Source organism: Ruditapes philippinarum, unplaced genomic scaffold, assembly GCF_026571515.1.
Source record: "Ruditapes philippinarum isolate M1 unplaced genomic scaffold, ASM2657151v2 ctg7047_1_1_1_1, whole genome shotgun sequence".
NCBI classification, from domain to species: Eukaryota; Metazoa; Mollusca; class Bivalvia; order Venerida; family Veneridae; genus Ruditapes; species Ruditapes philippinarum.
The window spans coordinates 9,075-31,543 of NW_026852503.1; the positions used below are offsets into that span (position 1 = coordinate 9,075).

Sequence of the window (22,469 nt, forward strand, 5' to 3'; positions counted from 1 at the left end):
TGTATAATACATAAGCTATACATTTGTTGTCTTTGTATTGTAAAAATATTGCTTATATTATGAAGATTTTTTTGGGGAAGAATACTTTAAATGTAAGAGATTTGTCAGTATATGCTATTGACAATGAGTGGGGCAAGCGTTAAATCATAGTCAACCGTATCAAATATAGCAGCAATACATTTATGCGGGATCATGTTTTTTTCTGTTTATTTGCAATATTCATGTATATTGAATAAAGTTACAAATCTATCCAGAAAGACCCATAATGTTATGAAACAACTGAATTGTTGTACTGTTTTCAAATTTTTATTAAAAAATTCATGACATATAGCTTTATACACCTTTAGATCTGGAATATATTTATAACATTTTAAATGACTGAAGTATAATTACAGGAGGAAACATGTGATGCCCTAATCAATAGGGCGAGTGAATTGTTGAAATTTTACGTCATCTGCTGACGAAAAAATGTACGTTAGCTTACATAAAAGTAAACATTTGATAAGGTAATGTCTTGTTTCTTAAATAATATATAGTATGATAACTACATAATGTATGCCACTTGTTTACAAATAACTCAAAACAATATAAACCAACAAAAGTAATACAAAAAAAAGAAAGAAAGAAAATAAAAAAAAATAAAAGAACAAAAAAGAAAGAACGAAAAAGGGGGGACACATACACAAAAATCATAATCAAACTAGAACTGTCACCGAAAACCCGACCCCATCCCAACAAACAGCTTTTATGCCTTAAATGAGAGCCCCCCACAAACGGGGCACACATACTTTTTTTCAAAACATCTAAAACAAAACATTGAAAGAGGCATTTGATAGTGATAGTCTCAGAAATTCACAATAATTTACAATTATTATTAGAATTGTATCAACAGTTGTAACACACATACATATACAATATGAAAAAAATCTATATCCTTATTAAGTAACAATTTGTTATTAAATTCTAGTTGAATCATCGCCAAAATTTCACAAATCATAATACTTTTTCTTAAATATGTATGTAAACAATCCCACAAATTTCTTAACCAATTGAGTGACCTGTGCAATGGGTCTAATAAATTTGTATTATATACTTGCTATGATTTGCACATCAGTCCGGGTACTTTGATTTTCACACGAAACAAATAAATGATCAATTCTGTTTATTTATTCGTTTATGGACAGATAATGCAATTGCTAAGCCTCAGTACTCGCGGACATCCAAACAATATTTTGATAAATTTTACCGCGGTCTTCTTAAAGCATCATTAGAACTTGTGGTTTACTTTGTGTTTTACATTTCCTATAATGTTACTACAAGTGTTTCTATATATCATTATGCGATTATATTTTCAAATAATGTCATATTCAAATATAAAGAAATATAAGTTAATACTAAAAATAAGCAAATGCTCGTTATCTAGATTATTTTTCAACTTAAACACGTCAGCTATGAGAAAACTAGAGGGCCATGATGGCCCTGAGGTCGCTCACCTGTATATAGCCCCCCCCGGACCAATTTTTACCCAAGGGCTTTTATTTGTTTATTTGAACAGACTTGGTAGACACCCATAAGAAGATGTTTCATGCTAAACATCTAAGTTCTCATTGGTTTTTTTTTTAAAAGGTTAATATTTTAGTTTTTACTTATACACATGATAGTTAAAAAACAATGCACCATCCTGGGGCAGGGCCAGTTTTGACCCGCCGGGCTTTTATTTGAACAAACGTTGTAGATATTTACTAAAAAAGATTGTTTTCAATGCTTAATATCTACACTCTAGCTATTTGGGGTTTTTTCAAAGAAGATTTTTAAGTGTTTGCTATACAGCAAAAAAGGAACATCAATGACCTCCGGGGCAGGGCCCAATTTTTGACGGCCGGGGATTTTATTTGAACAAACTTTTTGTAGACACTGATTAGAAGATGTTTCATGCTTAATATCTAAACTCTAGCTATAGGGTTTTTTGCAAAGAAGATTTTTAATAAGGTTTTTTGGCCATACACATATAAGGAAAATCGAATTGACCGCCGCCAGGGGCGGGGCCAATTTTGACCCAAGGGGCTTTTATTTGAAACAAATTTGGTAAGACAGCCATTCGAACATGTTTTCATGTAAATATCTTAGCTCTAGCTCTTGGGTTCTTTAAAAGTAAGATTTTTAAGTTTAGCTATATGCATATAGGGAATAATTTTATGACCGCCCTGGAGCGGGCCAATTTTGACCCGCAGGGCCTTTTATTTTTGAAACAAACTTGGTAGATCACTCACTAGAAAGATGTTTTCAATGCGCTAAAATTATCTAAGCTCTAGCTCTTAGGGTTGTTTGAAAGAAGATAAAGATTTTTTCTTTCGGTTGCCATGGCAACCAGAGTTCTGCATGGAAATAAATTCTTTGAACAATTTTTAAAGGTGACCACCAAAGGAACATTCCTGTGAAGTTTGGATGAAATTGGCTCAGTGGTTTATGAGGAGATGTCATTTAAAGCAAAAGTTTACGGACGGACGGACGACGGACGGACGCCGGACGAAAAGCGACCACAAAAGCTCACCCTGTCACTTTGTGACAGGTGAGCTAAAAAGGAAACTTTAACATGATGGAGGATAATATCTGAACGGCTGGTAAGGAGCTTCGCGGTCGATATTCATTTTGTGCAATCCGCCAATGATAAGAACGAGTATGCAGGTCAAGAAAAGGTTAAAAAAAACACTTTCTGTTAAAACGGGATAATGTGAAAAATATAGATAATTAATTTCTTTACGTTACATAATTACATTACGCCTTTTACAAGTCAATCCACTAGATAATGTTAAGTAAGTAAAACGCCTTGCAAAATACGAATAATTGCCCTTACTCAGTATTACACTTTACAATGACAGACTGATTTATAAAATACTTAATACTTTTATTAATATATTTAACATTACTTCTTTTCATTTTCATGATATTTAATTATAAAGATCTCTCAGACTTTTAATTGCATCTTCATCTGAAATTTCATGCCAGGAAGAAGGGATATTTGATATATCTATACCAGTATCTCTTGAAATTTCATTTTCAAACCTACTTAAATAAAGCATCCAAAACTTACATACGGCGTTCATATCTGTATTTGGTTCTATGTCCCAATCTTTTATGAACATTTTATAGTCACGGTATCGGTGAACTCCAACCGGACAACTCTTTTTTTCAGTGCCAGATGCACAAGCATAGTCGAACACACCGCAAGTATGAGTTAAATATGTTGAATTAATTGCAAAGTTGCATGTATCAATACTGAGTTCTTTAGAATCTGTAAAATGAACCCCCTTACATCCTTTTGGTTTATGCTGTATACAAAAGTGGGGCATTTTCTCGGCATCGTGAATATCTCTAGCACACGGCTCACCACAAAATGGACACTCTTCTGGACAACCCCAAGTTTCATTTATTACTTCTGTTATAGGATCTAGTATATTCCAAATAACAGTTGTACTATCAACATTTTCAAACTCTTCTATAAGTTTGTGTTCAGATTCATTTAGCTTTTCAATAACAAGCTCCTTGAAATTCTCCAAGTTGTCATTGTTTCGTAGAATGTCCTTCAAAAGATCGAACTGTGATTTAGATAGAATACATATTTTTAATTTTGACGACAATGTGTCAATCCAGTCATCAGAGGCAGAACTATTCTTAATAGTCTTACGATCCCATGGATATCTTTTAGAAAATATATCAGCAGTTGTAACAACTGACATTTTGACTTCTTCAAAGTATTCCATAATGTAGCGACAAGCCATTTTGCAATACTTTCTTGAAGGCTGATCAAATAGAAACGCATTAGACCGTTTTGTGATCCACTGTGCGGCAAATAGTTTTGGGTTCTGATTGTATTCGGAGAAGAGTTTATAATTATTCATGCTTAATAAATCAGAAAGTAAGTCTGAAATAAAATGATATTTCAATGAACCGATATGCGAACGTAATGCAACTTTGATTTCCCTTGGCAGTAACTTAATCACAGACTCACGAACAGAGGATTTCACTGCGTTACTTAACTCAGATGCAGCAGTTTCGTCAGCTTTAAGATTAAGATGGAAGGAAATGAAAATAGTTTTAAATTTTTGTTTGCTTTTTTGGAGACGGGCTCCTGGACTATTTACTTTTTCATAATTTATATTGTGCATTTCAAAAATATTGCCGGCACATTCAGCAATCCGTGTAAATATTTTCATTTTGAGTTTAAAATTAAATGAAAATTCCATTGCGTGTTGCTTTTCGAATTCAGTATAATATATTTCAACTTCCTTGAAGAAATTTGTTACAACAGATGCAGTAATTTTCTTCACTCTTTTTTTTTTTCAGCATTTAAGGAAATTTTCCCAAATTAATCCTTTTTTTAAAAATGTTTTCTCGATTTCTTTTTTTTAAATGTTTTCCCAAAATTTCGGCCCCTTTTTGTTTTAAAATTCATTTCCCAAAAAAAACCTATTTTACTTAGTCTGGGAAAAAAACTTTAAATTATCTATGCATTAAATTTTTCAGAAGAGCCCTTTTTAAGTAATTATTACAGTTTTACATCACGTTTAAACTAAGAAATTTTTTTAAAAAAAGGCTTAAATTTTTGGGCAAAAAAATTTTTTTTAAAAAATTGTTTTTATTTATCTTTTTTATATCAAATTGATCTAGATTTATGGGCCCGAGCCAAACGTATAAGTGATTTAAAGTTAAATCTTTTCCAGAAATTTTTTCAAATTAAAATTTTTTTTATTTATTTTGGGGGGACTTTTTTGTAAAATTTTTGGCCGATTCCCCTAAACTTTTTAAAAAAAACAGCTTTTTAATAAAATGTTTTATTTTTAAATTTCTTTCCCCTCTTTCTTTTTTAAAAAATCGGGAAAATTTTGATTTTTTTATTTCCCTTTTTAAAAAACTCTCCGAAAAAACATTTTCAATTTGACCCCCTGTTTTATCTTTCCATTGCTCTTGCTCTTCAGAATACTTACTTTTACTCAAAAAGTCTTCAAGTTCAAGCTTCCAATTCACCTCTTCATTGTTTATTGTTTCGTCAGTTTCAAGATTAGATTTGTTAAAATCAGTGTCTAATTGGTTGATATCAACTGACCTTGAAAATGATACGTTAGCATTATCACAACAATCATCATATATTTTCCCTTCCTTTTTAAAATATGCTCTTTTAAAATATTTGTTTAAATCATAGTAAGCTTTGATTTCTAAACTGTTACGATACTTGAAAACAAAATCTTCGCTCAAAACACCTGTCCACAGATCTTTCATATGGATTACAAAATCTTTTAACGATTTGTATGACTTTTTTTTCATCTCACAAGCCCCCTGTAGCACCTTTTTCTTCACAATGTTAATATGCTGACTATAATCACAGTTAACAAAAGTCATAGGGCTGCTACCCTGCCAAAGTGTTGGCATAAGGAATACCTGTGAATACATATCAAATTCCATAATTTCATTAAATTGACTGATGGCAGGGACATTTTCCACCTGAGCGGCGTCTTTAGTTGCATCATTTAGTTTCTGCAATAGTTTTCGTAACCCAGGCCTAGTGTTTCGAGCAGCTAATATATCACTTACATTTTGGTGTACGAAATAACACAACTTTCTTATATCCAAGGACTTATTTGCCTTTTTTAATCGTATAAAAGCATGAACAGTCACATTGAGAATGTCGTTGATTTCACAAATGTTTTCCCCCATGACATTAAGGATAGTAACATCACCAAGTCCAGAAATAAATGTTGCCAATTCGTTGTCATGAGTTAACTTACAATCAGAAAACTCCGTAGATCTCAATCCTTCTGTATCTACAACTAAAACATAGCTAAATTTATTTTGTTTTGTTATTCTTTTTGACATTGGAATTAATTGCAAATTCAGGCCTTTCGTACATCGCCCAGATGAAACAGCAAAATGCGACCCAAACATTGTATTCAGCAATGTCGATTTCCCAGAACTCTGAAGTCCTACCACTGAGAGTGTCAAAACACTTTCATGATCAATTTTAAGTGAAAGGGAAAGGAAAACTGCTTCTACCCAATGAGTTGCTAAAAAGAAATTGTCACCATCTACAAGTTCAAATGTATATCCAATATATATCAATTCGGCTAAAGTAGTTTTCATTTTTTCCACCGAGGGAAGGCCATACCGCCCTTTTAAGATCAAAAGCACATTATAAATATGACTTATTTCGCGGAAAAGATGCTCAATACTAAAGGAAGAACTATCAATTTTTTTTTCTGTAGCTTTCAGTAATAAATCGGTTTTTTTTTTAATATCGATAGCTGATAAACCACTTGATTTAAGTATATCAATTTCTAAATTGTTTTGTTTTTGTAATTTTTGGACTGTTGACATCTTTATATTTCCCAGCATGATATTTAACCACCCAAGAAAATACTGGAGGGAAAGATCATATGTATTAGTCTCGCAAAGATAAAAGGCAAATTGTTTAACTGTAGATGTCACATTATCCAAGCAGCTATGTCTTAATGAATGTAGTTTTTCTTCGTTATCCCTAATTTCAGTTGCATATTGTAAACGTTGTTGCTTCTTAATGCATTTAGCTATTTCATTTGATATAGTGGTTTGAACTGGCGTAATAACCCTCTTCCATTCCAATGAGCTCCCTGCTTTCGTCATTTCTTCAATGATATCCCGTGCACATTTCTTTCCGTCTTTGCAAGAATCACTGTCCTCATCCAAATAAATATTTTGAGAACAAGATGTAATCCGTGTATACAATGACAACGGTTGCAGTTTTATGAGAAGATTTTGCAATTGCCTTTGTAAAATTTCTGTCATTTCAACAGGGTTGCGTTTTCTTTCACCTTGGTAAGTGGAAATTAATTCACAAAACTTTCCTTGCGCTTGTAATTTTAAGCGAAATGTGTCCATTATCGGTTTGAATTTTCGTCTCATAGGGTTATCAACGATAATAATCATAGATGAAAATTTGGACACACAATCTTCTGTATATTTAGTTGAATTATTTAAAGATTCGATATCTAAAAGTATAACTAAAATGTCAGTCAATTTAGACACAAACTCCAATATTTCAGTCTGAAACTGGTGTAAACTGCCTCTGCAGTTTAAAAATGTGACAGGTTTGTTAAACCTATCCATTGAGTTACCTTCAACTGGAAGCCAAAATATTTCAACGAGCTCCTCACTATATTTATGACTGGCAATTTGTGAGACGCAATTTTTATCAAAGAATGTCTTGCAATTATTATCTGATAACAACCCATTTAGCATTTCTGATTTAGAATTAGCTGATTTCCCAATGCGCGCAAATGTTATAAGATTTGTTGGATGCTCGTGCACCTCCTCTTCAACACATAAATTTGTTTTTGCTTCATTATTGGTATACCTGTTTTGGATAAGAAGACTTCTTAAAGGCCATATTGAGACAACAGATCTACTACTCAATGATGAGAAGTCATGAAGGACATGAATAAAAGGGACCGCTATTTTACAAGAATAGCACTTTTGAAACAAAAGTTGCTTTAACATAGGATCACAACATTTGTAAACTGTAATGAAAAGATCAAGGGGATTTACCTCAGTATGATCATAACTATCGGCAAATAACCAATCGCTTGTACATTGTTCTTGAGGTGTTGCATTTTCTTTAATCAATGATGCTACCCGATCCCTTGCTTTGCAGTAAACCCCAAGTAGACTTCGTAAAAGTATCCATGGAAGTTCGGTTAGTTCTATTTTCTTCTGGTCTTGATCAAACACTGATCCATTGTCCATATTGATTGTCATAACATTGGAAATGCTTATCTTGTTAGGGTAGTAATCCAAGAGTCCTAAGGCATTAAGGAATTGTTCATAATGACTGAGTCTATCTTCATCGTGTTCTGTTGTTTCGTTATCTAAATGTGGATGAAAATTGTATCATTTATCACAATCAACAAAAGCATCCGTGTATGTTTAAAGACAAATATTTAAGAAGTATACCAATGCTATGATAACTAAAGCTAGAAATAATCGTACTTCTAAGGTCACTGGGGAGTACAAAATATTTATAGTAAATGTATTAAATCAATAAGTGAGGTGTCTTGCATAAATAAATACCCCAAACAAAGTATGTATAAATTTATACAATTATGATGTAACACCAAACTGAAGTCATGCGGTATAAATTTTAACTTTGATATAAAATATGAAAAACAAGATCAACAAGAAAAGGCGGCGTTCAATGAACGCAACCCCCATATGACCCAGCAACAAGAACCAATGGAAAGGAGCCCAGGCGGACCGTTAAATAAATACTGTTTTTCTAATTAAATTAATAATTTGGAACTGTGTATTTATCTCCAGTGTGTTAAAGTAAAAAACAATACTTCCTGGTTAATGTATATTATATTCTTATCTTATTCGTTGGAAATGATTGTAAGTATTACACGTCCACTGCTGCAGCAATATTTTTGCAAAGGGATTTTTCAGTTATTAAAGAGATTACTGATGCATTTGGACATGTAATCTTGATGGCGAATGAAATAACGAAGAGTTAAGTTAACTTCTTGGCTCTCAAGTTCAGCTAAATAAGCTATGCATTTCAAAAGATTGACTGTTATAATTTGATTGAGTAATATTTGACAATGAAAGACTTTTATGCTAAAATATTAAAACTGCCTAAAATATAAAACAGATGCACCACTCTTTTTAAAAATTTAACATTAATAAGGGAAAGTTACAGGATTTCCATGGGTCATTTTGGTTAATTGACTATGCCTTTTAAGTAGAATATAAAATTCAAACAAATATTTTAAAATATAAATTTACTACGTACGGTCACCCTTTATATTTAAATGAGCATAATGTCAATTGCAATTGAGTGATGCAGCTTTGTGAGCACTGCACATGTTGAAAAAATGGTATACGAGTTATGGTTTGGACAAACAGAATGGGAAATAACTGACAGTGTATAAAGCGGAAAATAATGCAAAAAGTCATGGTTCTTTTCTGCAGCAATTTCATAAACAAGATCCTTTTACCGAGAAGATTATTGTTGATTAATCATCTTTGTGTTAATTTCAACATAAAAAACTGAAATGCAAGGAACACACTACGATGTCAGAATAAGTGTAAATCTTTGTGGTGAATAACTTAACAAGACCTTTCCGCTGACAGCGCGTTAAACATTTTTCGATGCTGGATAGTAAATAATAGCGAATTAGAAAAGGTGCAATATTGTCTACAAACTTACCCGCCCTTGAATGTCAACAAATATTTCAAGCTTTGTTGGTTTTTGAGAACATGGTAAATATTATAAAATGGTAAATATTAAAAGAAGGGAATAATTAACTATAGATGGCTATACATTTTTACTGCCCAAAAGAAATGCATTTGCAATTTATAAGAGTGGACAAGCATTTCAGGATTAAATTGAACTAGAAATGTGTCCATAGGACACGGATGCCCCCACACGCCACTGTTCTGTCAATCTTATGACTCTAGGTCAAATATTTTTTGGACTACATGTGCCACAAGTTGAAAACTAAAAATCAACAAAGAGCCATAATTCTGTTAAATTTGGTCGCAGCAAAAAATTCCTTCCTTTACTACCATCTACACATTAAGGTTGTTAATCCTGGAAGTTTAAGCAAAATCTGCCATCCGGTTTAAGAGGAGTTGCATTCACAAAATTTCAACATAGTATATAATGAAAAAATCAAAAAAGGGCCATAATTCTGTTAAATTTGGTTGCAGCAAAAATTCCTTTCTTTATTACCATCTACACATTAAGGTTGTTCATCCCTGGAAGTTTAAGCAAAATCTGCTATCCGGTTTAAGAGGAGTTGCATTCACAAAATTTCTACATAGTATATAGTGAAAAATCAAACAAAGGGCCATAATCTGTAAAAATTTGGTCGCAGCGAAAATTCCTTCCTTTACTGCCATCTACACCTGAAGGTTGTTCATCCTGTAAGTTTAAGCAAAATCTGCCATCCGGTTTAAGAGGAGTTGCGTTCACAAAATTTCTACATAGTATATAGTGAAAAAATCAACAAAGGGCCATAATTCTGTTAAAATTGGTCGCAGCAAAAAATCCTTCCTTTACTACCATCTACACATGAAGGTTGTTCATCCCTGTAAGTTTAAGCAAAATCTGCCATCCGGTTTAAGAGGAGTTGCGTTCACAAAATTTCTACATAGTATATAGTGAAAAAATCAACAAAGGGCCATAATTCTGTTAAAATTGTCGCAGCAAAAATCCTTCCTTTACTACCATCTACACATGAAGGTTGTTCATCCTGTAAGTTTAAGCAAATTCTGCCATCCAGTTTAAGAGGAGTTGCGTTCACAAATTTCTACATAGTATCTAGTGAAAAAATCAACAAAGGGCCATAATTCTGTTAAATTTGGTCGCAGCAAAAATTCCTTCCTTTACTACCATCTACACATTAAGGTTGTTCATCCCTGTAAGTTTAAGCAAAATCGATCGTTTAAGAGGATTGTGTTACAAGATTTCGGGCGTACGGACGACCGGACCTGAGGAGGAGGACTTCGACTATTGACGACGAGGACAGTGAAGCTATATCTCACATTGTGGGGGCATAAAAATTGTTTTGACTTTTTGAGAAATGCAGCTTAACAAAAAGGTTAATAAAGAAAGTCAGAGCTAAAAATAAATAATAGAATAAAAAGAAAAAGAAATGATAAAGTTACCTTGTTTTTAGAAATGCAATTCAATTTAAAATAAGCCAAACGTGTCATAACTTTGCCAGGATTATCTGCTCTTCTGAAACAGTGCCTTATTTTGGAAGTGAACATGTTAATCAACTTGGAAGGAAATTACGTCGATTGGAAGTGAGAAAATGGACATGATCAAAAAGGGTTAACCAGCGCAAATTTATCTGGGCTGACAAAGGTCATAAAATATGATAAACAAGATCAATAAGGAAAGGCGGCAATCAATGAACGCAACCACCACACGACCCAGCAACAAGGACCAATGGCAAGGAGACCAGGAGGACCCCAAACAAAGACAGGAGAAGGTGTAAGGCAGAGCACGGACAGGCTAATCACTAAAATGATAAATAATTTGTAACTGATAAGGAATCCAAAGAAAACAAATAACTTATTAAATTGCGTCCTTATATGACATTAACGTTTACATCAAGTTTGAAGCAAAAACTTTTCATAGTTTCTGAGAAAAAGGTCTTTAACAAAAATGTGAACGAAGCCAAAGACATAGTTATGACAATAGCTCCCTTACTTTCATTAGAAAAGTGGAGCTAAAATAAAATGAAGTAAGGAACGTTAACGATCTTAAAGCAGTTTGATAATGCAGTTTCGCCATATTAAAACCTAGCAACATATAAGTTCCATGCTCATATCCGTACTTTCAACAAAAATTAGTTTTTTCCAGGCAAGATTTATGAAAATTACTCCAAAGGAAAGTAACAAAAAAAAGAAATATTTATCCTTTATTGAGATATATCCGCCTGGGAAGGTTCTATTGTGATACTCTCTTAAACATGTCCCAAATAATAATTAAATCGACGACAGAAGGGGAATGCCAGACAATCTCACTCACTTAAATTAACGTCACAGCCTTGGTGTGCCCCCGGATAATATTTTAATCTCAAGATATTCTTGTGTGGCTATTATGTATGTACTTATTTTCATTATAAAGCCAGCTTAAAGAATGTTTTCTCACCTATACGTTCTTCCCCTCTACCTTCAAAATCTGCATCATTGTGTAATGCTGCAGTAAATATTGCCTGTTTAACTCTCAATTCACCTTTAAGAACGAGCTCCTTTGCAACTAAAATTAAATGGATGTTATAAGCCAAAAGTTAAACACATGAACTGGACCAATTTTATGATTTTGAATTTTCATTAAGGACTTTTCGGGATTTCATAAATAATACAGACAGAATTAATTTAAAAACAGTTTTAAAACAAAATGTCTTTATATGGTGGCCCTGATTTGGGTTACACTCTCGCGCGTTGCGTTTCCGATAGGCATCAAACAACAATCCCTATATCGTTATCTATGGAAAACGCCTGGACTGTCTTATGTTTAAAGAAGGAAATTTGATTACCTGGTTAAATGTCTTTCTGTGGAGTCCGAGATAAAAAATGCCTGGTTTTGGAAATCCTAATGTGCTAAGTTTATTGAAGTGCTTTATGTTGGGTGTGCTGACTTATTTTATTCAGTCAAGTCAATGAATGTCGGGTGCATAAGGGTCGGTTATGTCAAGTTCTTAAAACAAAAAACAGGCATGTGGTAACACAATTATGTTGAGTTAAAAAGATATGTTGTAGGGTGTTGCAGTTATTATGTTCGGTTATAATAATATGCTGTTTGGTGCTCTTCTCATCATGTTCAACCATGAAAATAAACAGTTGAGTGGTACTATCATTTTGTTTGGCTTAGGCAGTGTAATTTTGGGTGATACTTTTATTATTTTCAGTTGCAATGACCAATGCTGTTGGGTACTTTATTCCTTCTGTGTTCAGTCGTGAAATAGAAATGTTAAATGATACAATCATTATCTTAAATGGTACTATCATTATCTTGTGTGCCGATATCATCTTTTCTTCAGTCAAGTCAATGTATTGTTCGGTGCAAAGGTCGTTATGTTCAGTTGTTTTTTGGTACCTATCATTTATGTTCATTCAGATGATTTTACTGTTCGGTGCAGAGGTCATTATGTTCAATAGTGAACCCCACAAACTGTTGTGTTGGATACCACAATTATGTTTGGGTTTCATTCGGATATTTTCCCCGGGCAACCAAGATTGGGAGCGACTTAATTTCCATTTTAGGTTTTCACGTCGAGGCTAATGCACCAAACTAAAATTGCCCAAAACAATTTTCTTCCCTGTAAAATTATCATCGGGGGGGCTTAAGAACGTTTATTTTCATAAAATTGGACTTTTAAAAATACCCAATGGGTATTTTATTAGTTAATTTTTCATGACCTATCCTTTACTTGTTACAGTCATTAATGGGTTACAGTTATATTAAAACTTAAAATATGGGTAAGGGTTAGCCTGTTAAAGTCACACATGACCACCGTAAATAAAACTTAAAATGTATCTGTTTGGTAACCTATAAGAGTCAACAAAATGGACACAGCAAAACGAAATTTTAAAATATAAAACATAATATACAAGTAAGGTAACCCTATTTGAGTCAAAACGTGGCCCACAGTTTATATGGAGCATATAAGTAAAGGGTAGCCTATTATTAGTTTCAACATATGGCCACAGCATATGCAACTTAAAAAAATATATGTGTTGGTAACCCATTTGAAGAGTCACACATAACCACAATAAATGGAACATAATATTTAAGTAAGGGAAACCCCTATTTGAGTCACACATGGCTACCAGTAATATGGAACATTAATATAAGTAAGGTAGCGCAATAAAAGTCACACATTACCCCCATTATGAAGAACATTCTATATAAGTTTAGGGAAACCTAATTGAGTCACACTAGGCCAAAATATATGGGAACATTATGTTTAAGTAAGGGAAATCTATTTGAGTCACAACATGACTAAAGTATATGGAACATTATAATAAAGTAAGATAAGTAAGGTAGGCCTTATAAAAAATTTAGACTTCAAATACATTTCCCTTGAGTTAAAAACAGTATGTCTAAAATATCTTGTGGCCATGTGTGACTCAATTAGGTTTCACTTACTTATAAAGAATTTCTTTATACTTTGGTCCCATGGCTTGACTTTATTAGGCTACACTTACTTATATATAATGTCCATTTACTGTGGTCATGTGTGTCTTCAAATGGGGTTTCCATACTTAATTTAACGTTCCATAAACTGTGGCCTGTGTGACTTTCAAAATAGGTTTGCCTTACCTTGTATATTATGTTTCATTATTTTAAATTCGTTTGGATGTCTTCCACTTGGAGGTTCAAAAAAAGTTAACCAAACACATTATATTTTTAAGTTTTTATTTACGATGGTCCATGTGTGACTTGGAAACCAGGCTAAACCCCTTTTAACCATATTTTTAAGTTTTTTTAATACTTGTGCCATTATTTGACTGTAACAGGTATAGTTAGTCTAAAATTAAACTTGATAAAAATACCCATTGGGGTAATTTTAAATATTGCCTACCGACTGTCCAATTTAATTAAATAACGTTCTTAAGCTCCCGATTTGGTATTTACGGGGAAGCCAAATTGTTTTGGCAATTTTATTGGTCATTTAGCCTTCACGTACCTAGGAAAAATTAGTTCTCCCGCCCGCCATTCTCGTTTTGACGCAAGATTTTTTCCGGGAATTTAACCCAACATAATTTGTATCGACCACTCAGCGCATTTATCAAATGACTTGTGCACCGAGCAGTAATCATTTCTGAAACTGAACATAATGACGGTATCACACCACAGTTTGTGTTCACCTACTGAACATAATGACTTGGTGCACCGAAACAGTATATCATCTGAACTGAACATAATGACGGTATCACACAACAGTTTGTGTTCACTACTGAACATTAATAACCTCTGCACCAAAACAGGATATCATCTGAACTGAACATAATTGACGGTATCACACAACAGTTTGTGTTTCACTACTGAACATAATGACTTTGTGCACCGAACAGTATATCATCTGAACTGAACATAATGACTTCTGCATAGAACAGTATATCATCTGAAAACTGAACATAATGAACGGTATCACACAACAGTTTGTGTTCACTACTGAACATAATACATCTGCACCGAACAGTACATCACCTGAACTTGAAACATAATGACTTCTGGCACCGAACAGTATATCATCTGAACTGAACATAATGACGGTATCACACAACAGTTTGTGTTTCACTAACTGAACATAATGACATCTGCAACCGAACAGTACAATCACCTGAAACTGAACATAATGACTTCTGCACCGAACAGTATATCATCTGAACTGAACAAATGACGTATCACACAACAGTTTGTGTTAACTTACTTGAAACATAATGACTTTCTGCACCAAACAGTATATCCATCTGAAACTGAACATAATGGACGGTATCACACAAAACAGTTTGTGTTCACTACTGAACATAATGACATCTGCACCGAACAGTACATCACCTGAAACTGAACATAATGACTTTCTGCACCGAACGAGTATATTCATCTGAACTGAACATAATCGACGGTTATCACACAACAGTTTGTGTTCACTACTGAACATAATGACTTTCTGCCACCAAAACAGTATATTTCATCTGAACTTGAACATAATAAACGGTATCCACACAGCATTTTTTGTTCTCTACTGAAACATAATGACATTCCTGCACCGAACAGTACATCATCTGAACTGAAAAACAGAATGACCTTTGCACCGAACCAGTAATATCATTCTTGAAATTGAAACATAATGATATCCTATTCAAAACAGTTCTATTTCACGAATGAACAGAAGGAAATTTTAAGCACCCAAAAAGGCACTGTAATTGCCAAAACTTAAAAAATTATTTAAAAGTATCCCACCAAATAAAATACCTTGCCGCTACCAAAACAAAATTGAATATACCCAACTCTCAACCCTGTTTATTTCATGGTTGACCATGATTGGAGAGCTATTTTTAACCCCGAACATTAAAACTGTCACCAACCCTACAAAACATATCTTTTTTAACTTAAACCATAATTTTTACCCACATCCTGTTTTTTTGCTTTTAAGAAACTTGATCAAGAACGACTAATGCACCCGTGACCCAATACATTGGACTTGACTTGAATAAAATGAAATTCCGGCACACAAACATTACCACCTCCCAATTTAACTGAAGCGCATTTGGATTTCCACCCAGTATATTGGGATTTTGACCCAGCATATTGTATCTCGGAGACAATAGAATGACATTTAACCATGTATATCAGTCATTCTACACATAAGACAGTCCAGGCGTTCCATAGTTATCGTCTTAATGTCTTTTCGCTTGCGAAACGCTCCAAACGGCGCGTTGTCGAACTGTCGTCTTGTCCTGTCGCTAGCGAAGAACGACAAACGTCGCGTTGTCGTACGGCTGGTTGGCGCGATGTTGCCCTGTCACGTGGCCTATATGTATATTAGAAATAGCGAATCCTTCGATTTGAGCCGAGCGACAATGTGACATTTCGACAACACGCCGCACGACATCGCGCCGTTTGGTTTGATTTGTTAGCGACAGGAAGACAAGACGACAGAGCAAAAACGCTCTGTTTGGCTTTTTGTCGTGCTGTCGCTAGCAGCAATATGGCGCATAAAAGTGTTCAAAATCAGCCACCCACTATACTTTAAAGCATATTGTTAGAATATGATGACAGAAATATTTCAGGCGAATTAAAAGTTAGATGTTACCCATCTCATGCTTCAGTAAAGTTAGTTTCTTTCCTGTAAAATTTACAGGAAAGAACTGAATATATAAAGAATTTGTATTGGTCATTTCAAAATAACAAACTGAAATCTGTGAATCTCATTGTTATTCTAAAATAAAAGATAACGTATAGTTCTTGATATTCTAAAATAAAATTTAAGGATAGTTCTAAAATGAAATATAAGGGATAGCTTTTGCCATTATTAAATCAAATGTAAAAGATTGTTCTAAAATAGAATGCACAAGATAGTTCTTTCTAAGGAAATTGCTCAGATATTTAATTTCTGTTTAACAATACTTTCTTCCAAATAACGTTTCACGTTGCATTTAGATCTTTCTAGCAAACAGATGCTTTTATATATTAAGAACTTACTGAGTTAATTTACTCAAGAAATTTCCGAGTTAGAATTTTTGTTAAAATATGGAGACCATAAACAAGTTCACGAACCTTTAAGTCTAATCATGCACATGAAAACATACAAAAATCCAAACTTACCAGGTAGTCTCAGATAATGATGCTTAAAGTGTCCAATACATTATATGGTAACTGATGTGTTTTTTTTTATTTTTGCATATCAATCACGTATTCATAAATGTAAATGCCTACCGACTGCGTACATGTTGGTGTTAAAAATCAGTTCAATTACCGAAACGCCAAGTTCATTTAGGAAGATATATATTTTACACTGCTCTAGTTTTCAAGATTAATAACATCATCGGCAATTCTTCCAATTGTAGCAATAGTATTTTAAGATAAACAAGAAGTATCTTTAAAAAGATACTCGACCGAAGTCAAACTTGTTAACTTGCATAGGATAAGCTACTGACCTTGCTAACCGCAAACAGGTCATTTTACTCGACCTCAATTTTTTTTATTTCAGTTCATTTTTACCCGCAATGTTTTTCCCCATTAATTGTCATCTTAGATTTAAACAATATTACTTAGTACATTATTTGATTTTAATCAAAATGGAAATTGATTTGAATAGGAATTTATAATCAAATAAAGATTAAGTAGATACTGTACACTAATTCCACGGAGAATTTTGCAATTGTAAATTAGTCGAAAGTTCGTTTCAATCGTCTTATGCCCGAACATAAAAGCTGTTAGAAACATCTAAAAAATATCATTATTGTGATTTTATATTTATTCTGACTTATATTGTTTTCCTACACCTCTTGCCATCGCACAATCGAACAGACCTCTGCCTGTAACGGAAGCTCTTCTAAAGTATCAATCGAGCAGGCTATTAGTGTTAAAATGACCAATGAAAATTATGCTTATATTCATTTCTTTACTGTTAATTTTAGCGGAAGTCAAGGTGAAATCAGACGGCCTTCGGCCGAAAATGGTTGCTTACAAATTATTCGGATTTTAAGTGTTTTTTAAGTATTTCCCTCTGTATGTGTTGCAAGTCCTTGGATAAATTATACCAAAAAAACGTTCTCATCCACGTCCTTTTCAAACTTCCTTTTAAAATGACATTATGCTTATATTTTCAAGTTGAGCTGAATTGACTTTATATTTCAAAAGATTGACTGTCAAAATGGTGTTTGACAAACAGTTGATATTGGAAAATCTTTAAGATAGAATTATAAATCTTCTTAAAATTTAAAAAGACTGTCCACTCTTTTTATAAACTAAGCGTTTTAGGTAAATCCTAATGGATATTTACAGAAATTTTGATTGGATCTGTGCCTTATTTATTGTTTATGCGAACATAATTATTAAATTTAAAGGAATTATGTCAAAACGAAACTTATTTTGATCTTCGCCCGTTCACTCACTATCTATCCTTGGATGAACATAATGTCACTTTAATTAAATTTAAATGGTTTAAAAAATTCTTTTAAATCTTAAATGACTTATAGTATAAAAAATAAACAATTTACATTAAGAGTTAAAATGAACAATTACAGTAACGAAATCATTGAGTGTAAAATAAATTGTTCTATTTATATGTGAAGTTTAAATTTGGCTTTAGAACCACAAACTTTCGAACAATTGTTGTATAAAGAATTTGTTTAAGTTCGATTGTGAAGGAAGCTATAACCTTATAGACACACTTTCGAATCCGTTCCTGGAACCAACCAGTTGTGAGCAATTTGTGTAAAGTTTCTTAGTCGAGGAAACAACTACTGATCATTAGATTACTAGTCCGACGCGTTAACTACACGGCCAATCTCACAATCGATGCGGTGGGTTGGGTTATCAACCACTTTTCGGTTATCTCTAGTTATCATAATTGTTTTTGTTTGAGGCCGATACACACAGGATTTAAATAATTTATATTTTTCTTTTTCATCATAGCTGTTTGCATTAAAGTTTGTGAATTTTATACTTACAATTTCCATTTTTTATCTACAGGTATTTGCAAAATTTCATACGTGATTCTTTTAATTATTCTACCAACATTGCAATGATTACAATATTTGTAGAGTCAGACGTAAAAACAAGTAATAGGGAAACCTAAACAAATACTGAAAAATAGAAGTTGTCCTACTTTAAAGAGACATAATTATCAATATGTTTATACATGTAATTTAATTTCTATGTTTACAAAATGATTGAAGCTCAGGGGTTGCCTTTAAGAGTTAAACATCATAATTGAAGCCACCGTTTATCCCGTTTGAATGGTCGTAAGAGGCGAGTAAATGGATTCGAATTGTTTGAGTTTATGCATCCCATAGCTCCAGCAGATGAGCTGGTTTTGACCCCTGGTGTTGCTTTAATTTTGTAACACTCGAAGTAAGCAAAAATCACCATTCCTTTTTCGGCGTCATATGGCCTAAATTGTCTAAGTGCGCCGTGATACCAGACAAAATATTGTTTTTTTCTAAGATACAAGCAATTATTATAATCTTGTAATGCAAGCATTGCTAACATTTCAAAATGTATCGAAAACTTATCAATAACATATGCAAGTGAACTAGTTTTTATTCGATCAAGTATGTTTTAAAATATACTTTTAATTCCATAATTTATTTCTATAAAAGTTTTTAAGATTGAAAAAAAAAGTCTTTTTTTTTAATTAAGCCATTTTTTCAAAGAAGAAATTGCACAGGTTCAGAGCCGAACAAAAATACAATTAACATTTTCGTTCTTTATTCGTTCTTGATATTTTGCTCAATGACTAGTAAGGTACATATTATTAAGAAAACAAGTAAGGTATTGTTAACCTTTATTGTGAATTATCTGTCCATGGCAAAAAGTCAAATTCAGGTCAAGAGAACGGTTACCTTCATCTAAATATTTACAATTTGCCAAACTTAAGACATTCTTTTGACAACAGTAAAGTCACAACATTCTTAAGATTTTAATAATTGACTTTACAATACCTTAAGGACTAAGAAGAGCATTTTGTTTTTAAAAAATATGGCACAGATTAAGAGAAGAAGGAAAAACCGCCTACATGTCTGTAGAAAAACTCCCGGAACCGTTTTGAAACTACATGATAAACATTTATAAACTACCTAATATTATTAAAATCTGAAAATTTGGGGCTCGAATTTGTATATAAACTCGTAGATACATTTAAACAAACCTTTCTCATCTTTAAATGTAACAAACATTGTGCCACTTTCCACTAACGAGAATGTAATGCATGACACTTCACCATATGTCGTTTCCAAACATTTGGTTGGTTCATCTACCGATGTCCACGTCAGAGGCTGTCCTTTTAGCATAACAGTATATGGGGTAGGGTACTGCTCTGTATCAATGACTTTCTCTTTTATTTTAATTGGCCTCTTCTTAAGGACTTTTTGAACAGCTATTTAAATATAAAAACGTGAAAATAATACGGGCTCGTACCTTTTTCGCTAATGGCGAGCAAATATGTGTGCAAAAGGTTTGAGAACAAAGAGCAACAGGAGACAGCAGCACTCAACTAACGCAACCCCAACAAAATCTAGCAACATAGGTACCCCGGACACAGAACCCAGAAGGTTTCATTCTACCGTACAACAATTGGCCTCCCAATTTAAAAGTATCGAACTGGACCTTCTATCGGATGTTCACATTTTACATTATTATGTCACCTTTTTTATCTTCAAGGTGGCTAACAATTACATGTTATTTAACTGCACAAACCATTATATTCTACATATCGCAAAATAAGTGTCAAAATTTTATCAATTATTTGCTGACCTTATTATCAACATGTATATCATATTGTGAAAATTGAAGTTTCGTCCATATGTGTTAATACAATAACGTACACATAAACATGATCATTTTTTTATATTCTGTAGGCTTTACAAATGCACTTAAAAAGCATACAGTAATCCAGGAAATATTTCTAATGCTGGATTAAGTATAATGTCATGCGCTAATTCATTTCTTTCAATTTGATTTAATATTAAATGTTTTGGTCCGTTTACTTTCCGTTTTGCTCGTATCGGTCATAAAGCGTTACTTCCATATTATATTCGTGCGTTACTGGATATACATACAGATTGTGCATTTAAAACAGAAACAATGAAGTTCCCTTTGCTTTTTTAAAGATATATGCAGTGATCATATGACAAATGATAGAACATAAAACGGAGCAACAGTTTTGAAAATCAGACCAAACAATTTGAAGTTAATGTTTCTTGAGCGTAAACGGGAATGGAGTGTTTAAACCGGTTAAAACTTTATCAAATATATACACAGCATAATTGACGACGATGTTGCAGGCTCAGGTTGATTAAGCCTGATTATTTACTGTGGTGAAAGGTAAAAGTTATCGTCTTGGCAAGCTCCACAAGTTTAAGCATCATTTAACATTAAAACATTGAACCTCAACAGATATTGAATCTATTATGCGATTTCATGAAAAGCGGCCTACGGTCTTCAAAAATAAATTGCGTGTTCCCTACGCAAATAAAAAAAAGAAAGAAAGAAAAAAAGAAAGAAAGAAAGAAAGAAAGAAAAGAATGAAAGAAAGAAAGAAAAAAAAGAAAGAAAGAAACGAAAGAAAGAAAGAAAGAAAGAAAGTAAGAAAGAAAGAAAGAAAGAAAGAAAGAAAAGGAAAAGAGCGAAATGGAATTTTGAAATGAAACCAGAGGTTAAAAGGACAATAGATATCAAGAACAAACATAAATAGTAAGCGACATATCGTGAGAATGATTAGTTTAGTTCATGGTTAAGTTTTCAGTTAGGAATGCTGTAATCATACACTAACAATACAATACAAATCTCGTACTTATCAATCTATTCAGACGGTAAATCATCTCTAAATGACATATCCAAAACATTACGAACTGTCCGATTAATAGCTGTATTATAAAATGACAGTGAAAATAATGTATATTTAGTAAGTGTTTGTACATACCATGTTCATATTTTAATGTGAACTTATGTATTCTTACATGTATCACTTATGAAATGGCTAACGACTCCTAAAAGATTTATAAACATAATAGGATTTATGTTTATGAAAACATTTATGGCTTCATCATAGTTAAAATATTTTTATCCAGGTTATATCGCTGCTCCCTCCAACATCTGTGACTGAGTGTGTGGATAAATTGTGCATCATATTAGCGTTTTGCTTTATTTTCGATAGTGATACTTTAATATAACTAGAAATATATTTGTGAAGAACAAATCTTCGACAAATAAATATTTCAAAATCATGCAAATTTTTACGTATTTCATTCCTGAAATAAAACAATAAAATGTAGTTGCGGCAAAAAAAACTAATTCTAATAAATAAACTAGATGTAAAATCGTCTAGAAAAGTGGAAATCTCTTGTAAGCAACGACAACAACCACATAAGACTCGATTTTATTAAACCTTTTCATGAGAGGTAATATTATGATAATAAACATCGTAATTGTTACCTTCCTTTTCTTCAAATTCAACTATCGCAGTGGCTTTATCAGGAAACAATGCAATTTGTTTTACGCTTCCACCACCTTGCTTCTTTTCATTTTCAAACAAATTCTCGAGATAGTCTTCATCTACATTTATTGGTAGCCCGGAAACTTTGATCTTAGTTTGATCTGAGGAAAATGTGCAGTTCGCTAAATGAAAAAAAATCGATAACTACTTTTAATCACCCTCCTAAGCTACTTGATAATGTCATGTTTGGATCAATTT

The 22,469-nt window shown here is 32.9% G+C and overlaps 1 protein-coding gene across 1 annotated transcript; it reads right to left on the reverse strand.

The window, feature by feature from the left end:
* Window positions 1-3,091: 3,091 nt before the first annotated feature.
* On the reverse strand, window positions 3,092-20,098 carry LOC132715121 (interferon-induced very large GTPase 1-like; the record flags this gene model as incomplete). Its single annotated transcript, XM_060698098.1, has 4 exons — window positions 19,926-20,098; window positions 11,690-11,797; window positions 4,986-7,895; window positions 3,092-3,922 (listed from the first exon to the last, which is right to left on the reverse strand). Coding segments are annotated over exons 1-4 (3,991 nt in total), but the record flags the coding sequence as incomplete, so codon positions are not given.
* Window positions 20,099-22,469: the final 2,371 nt, after the last annotated feature.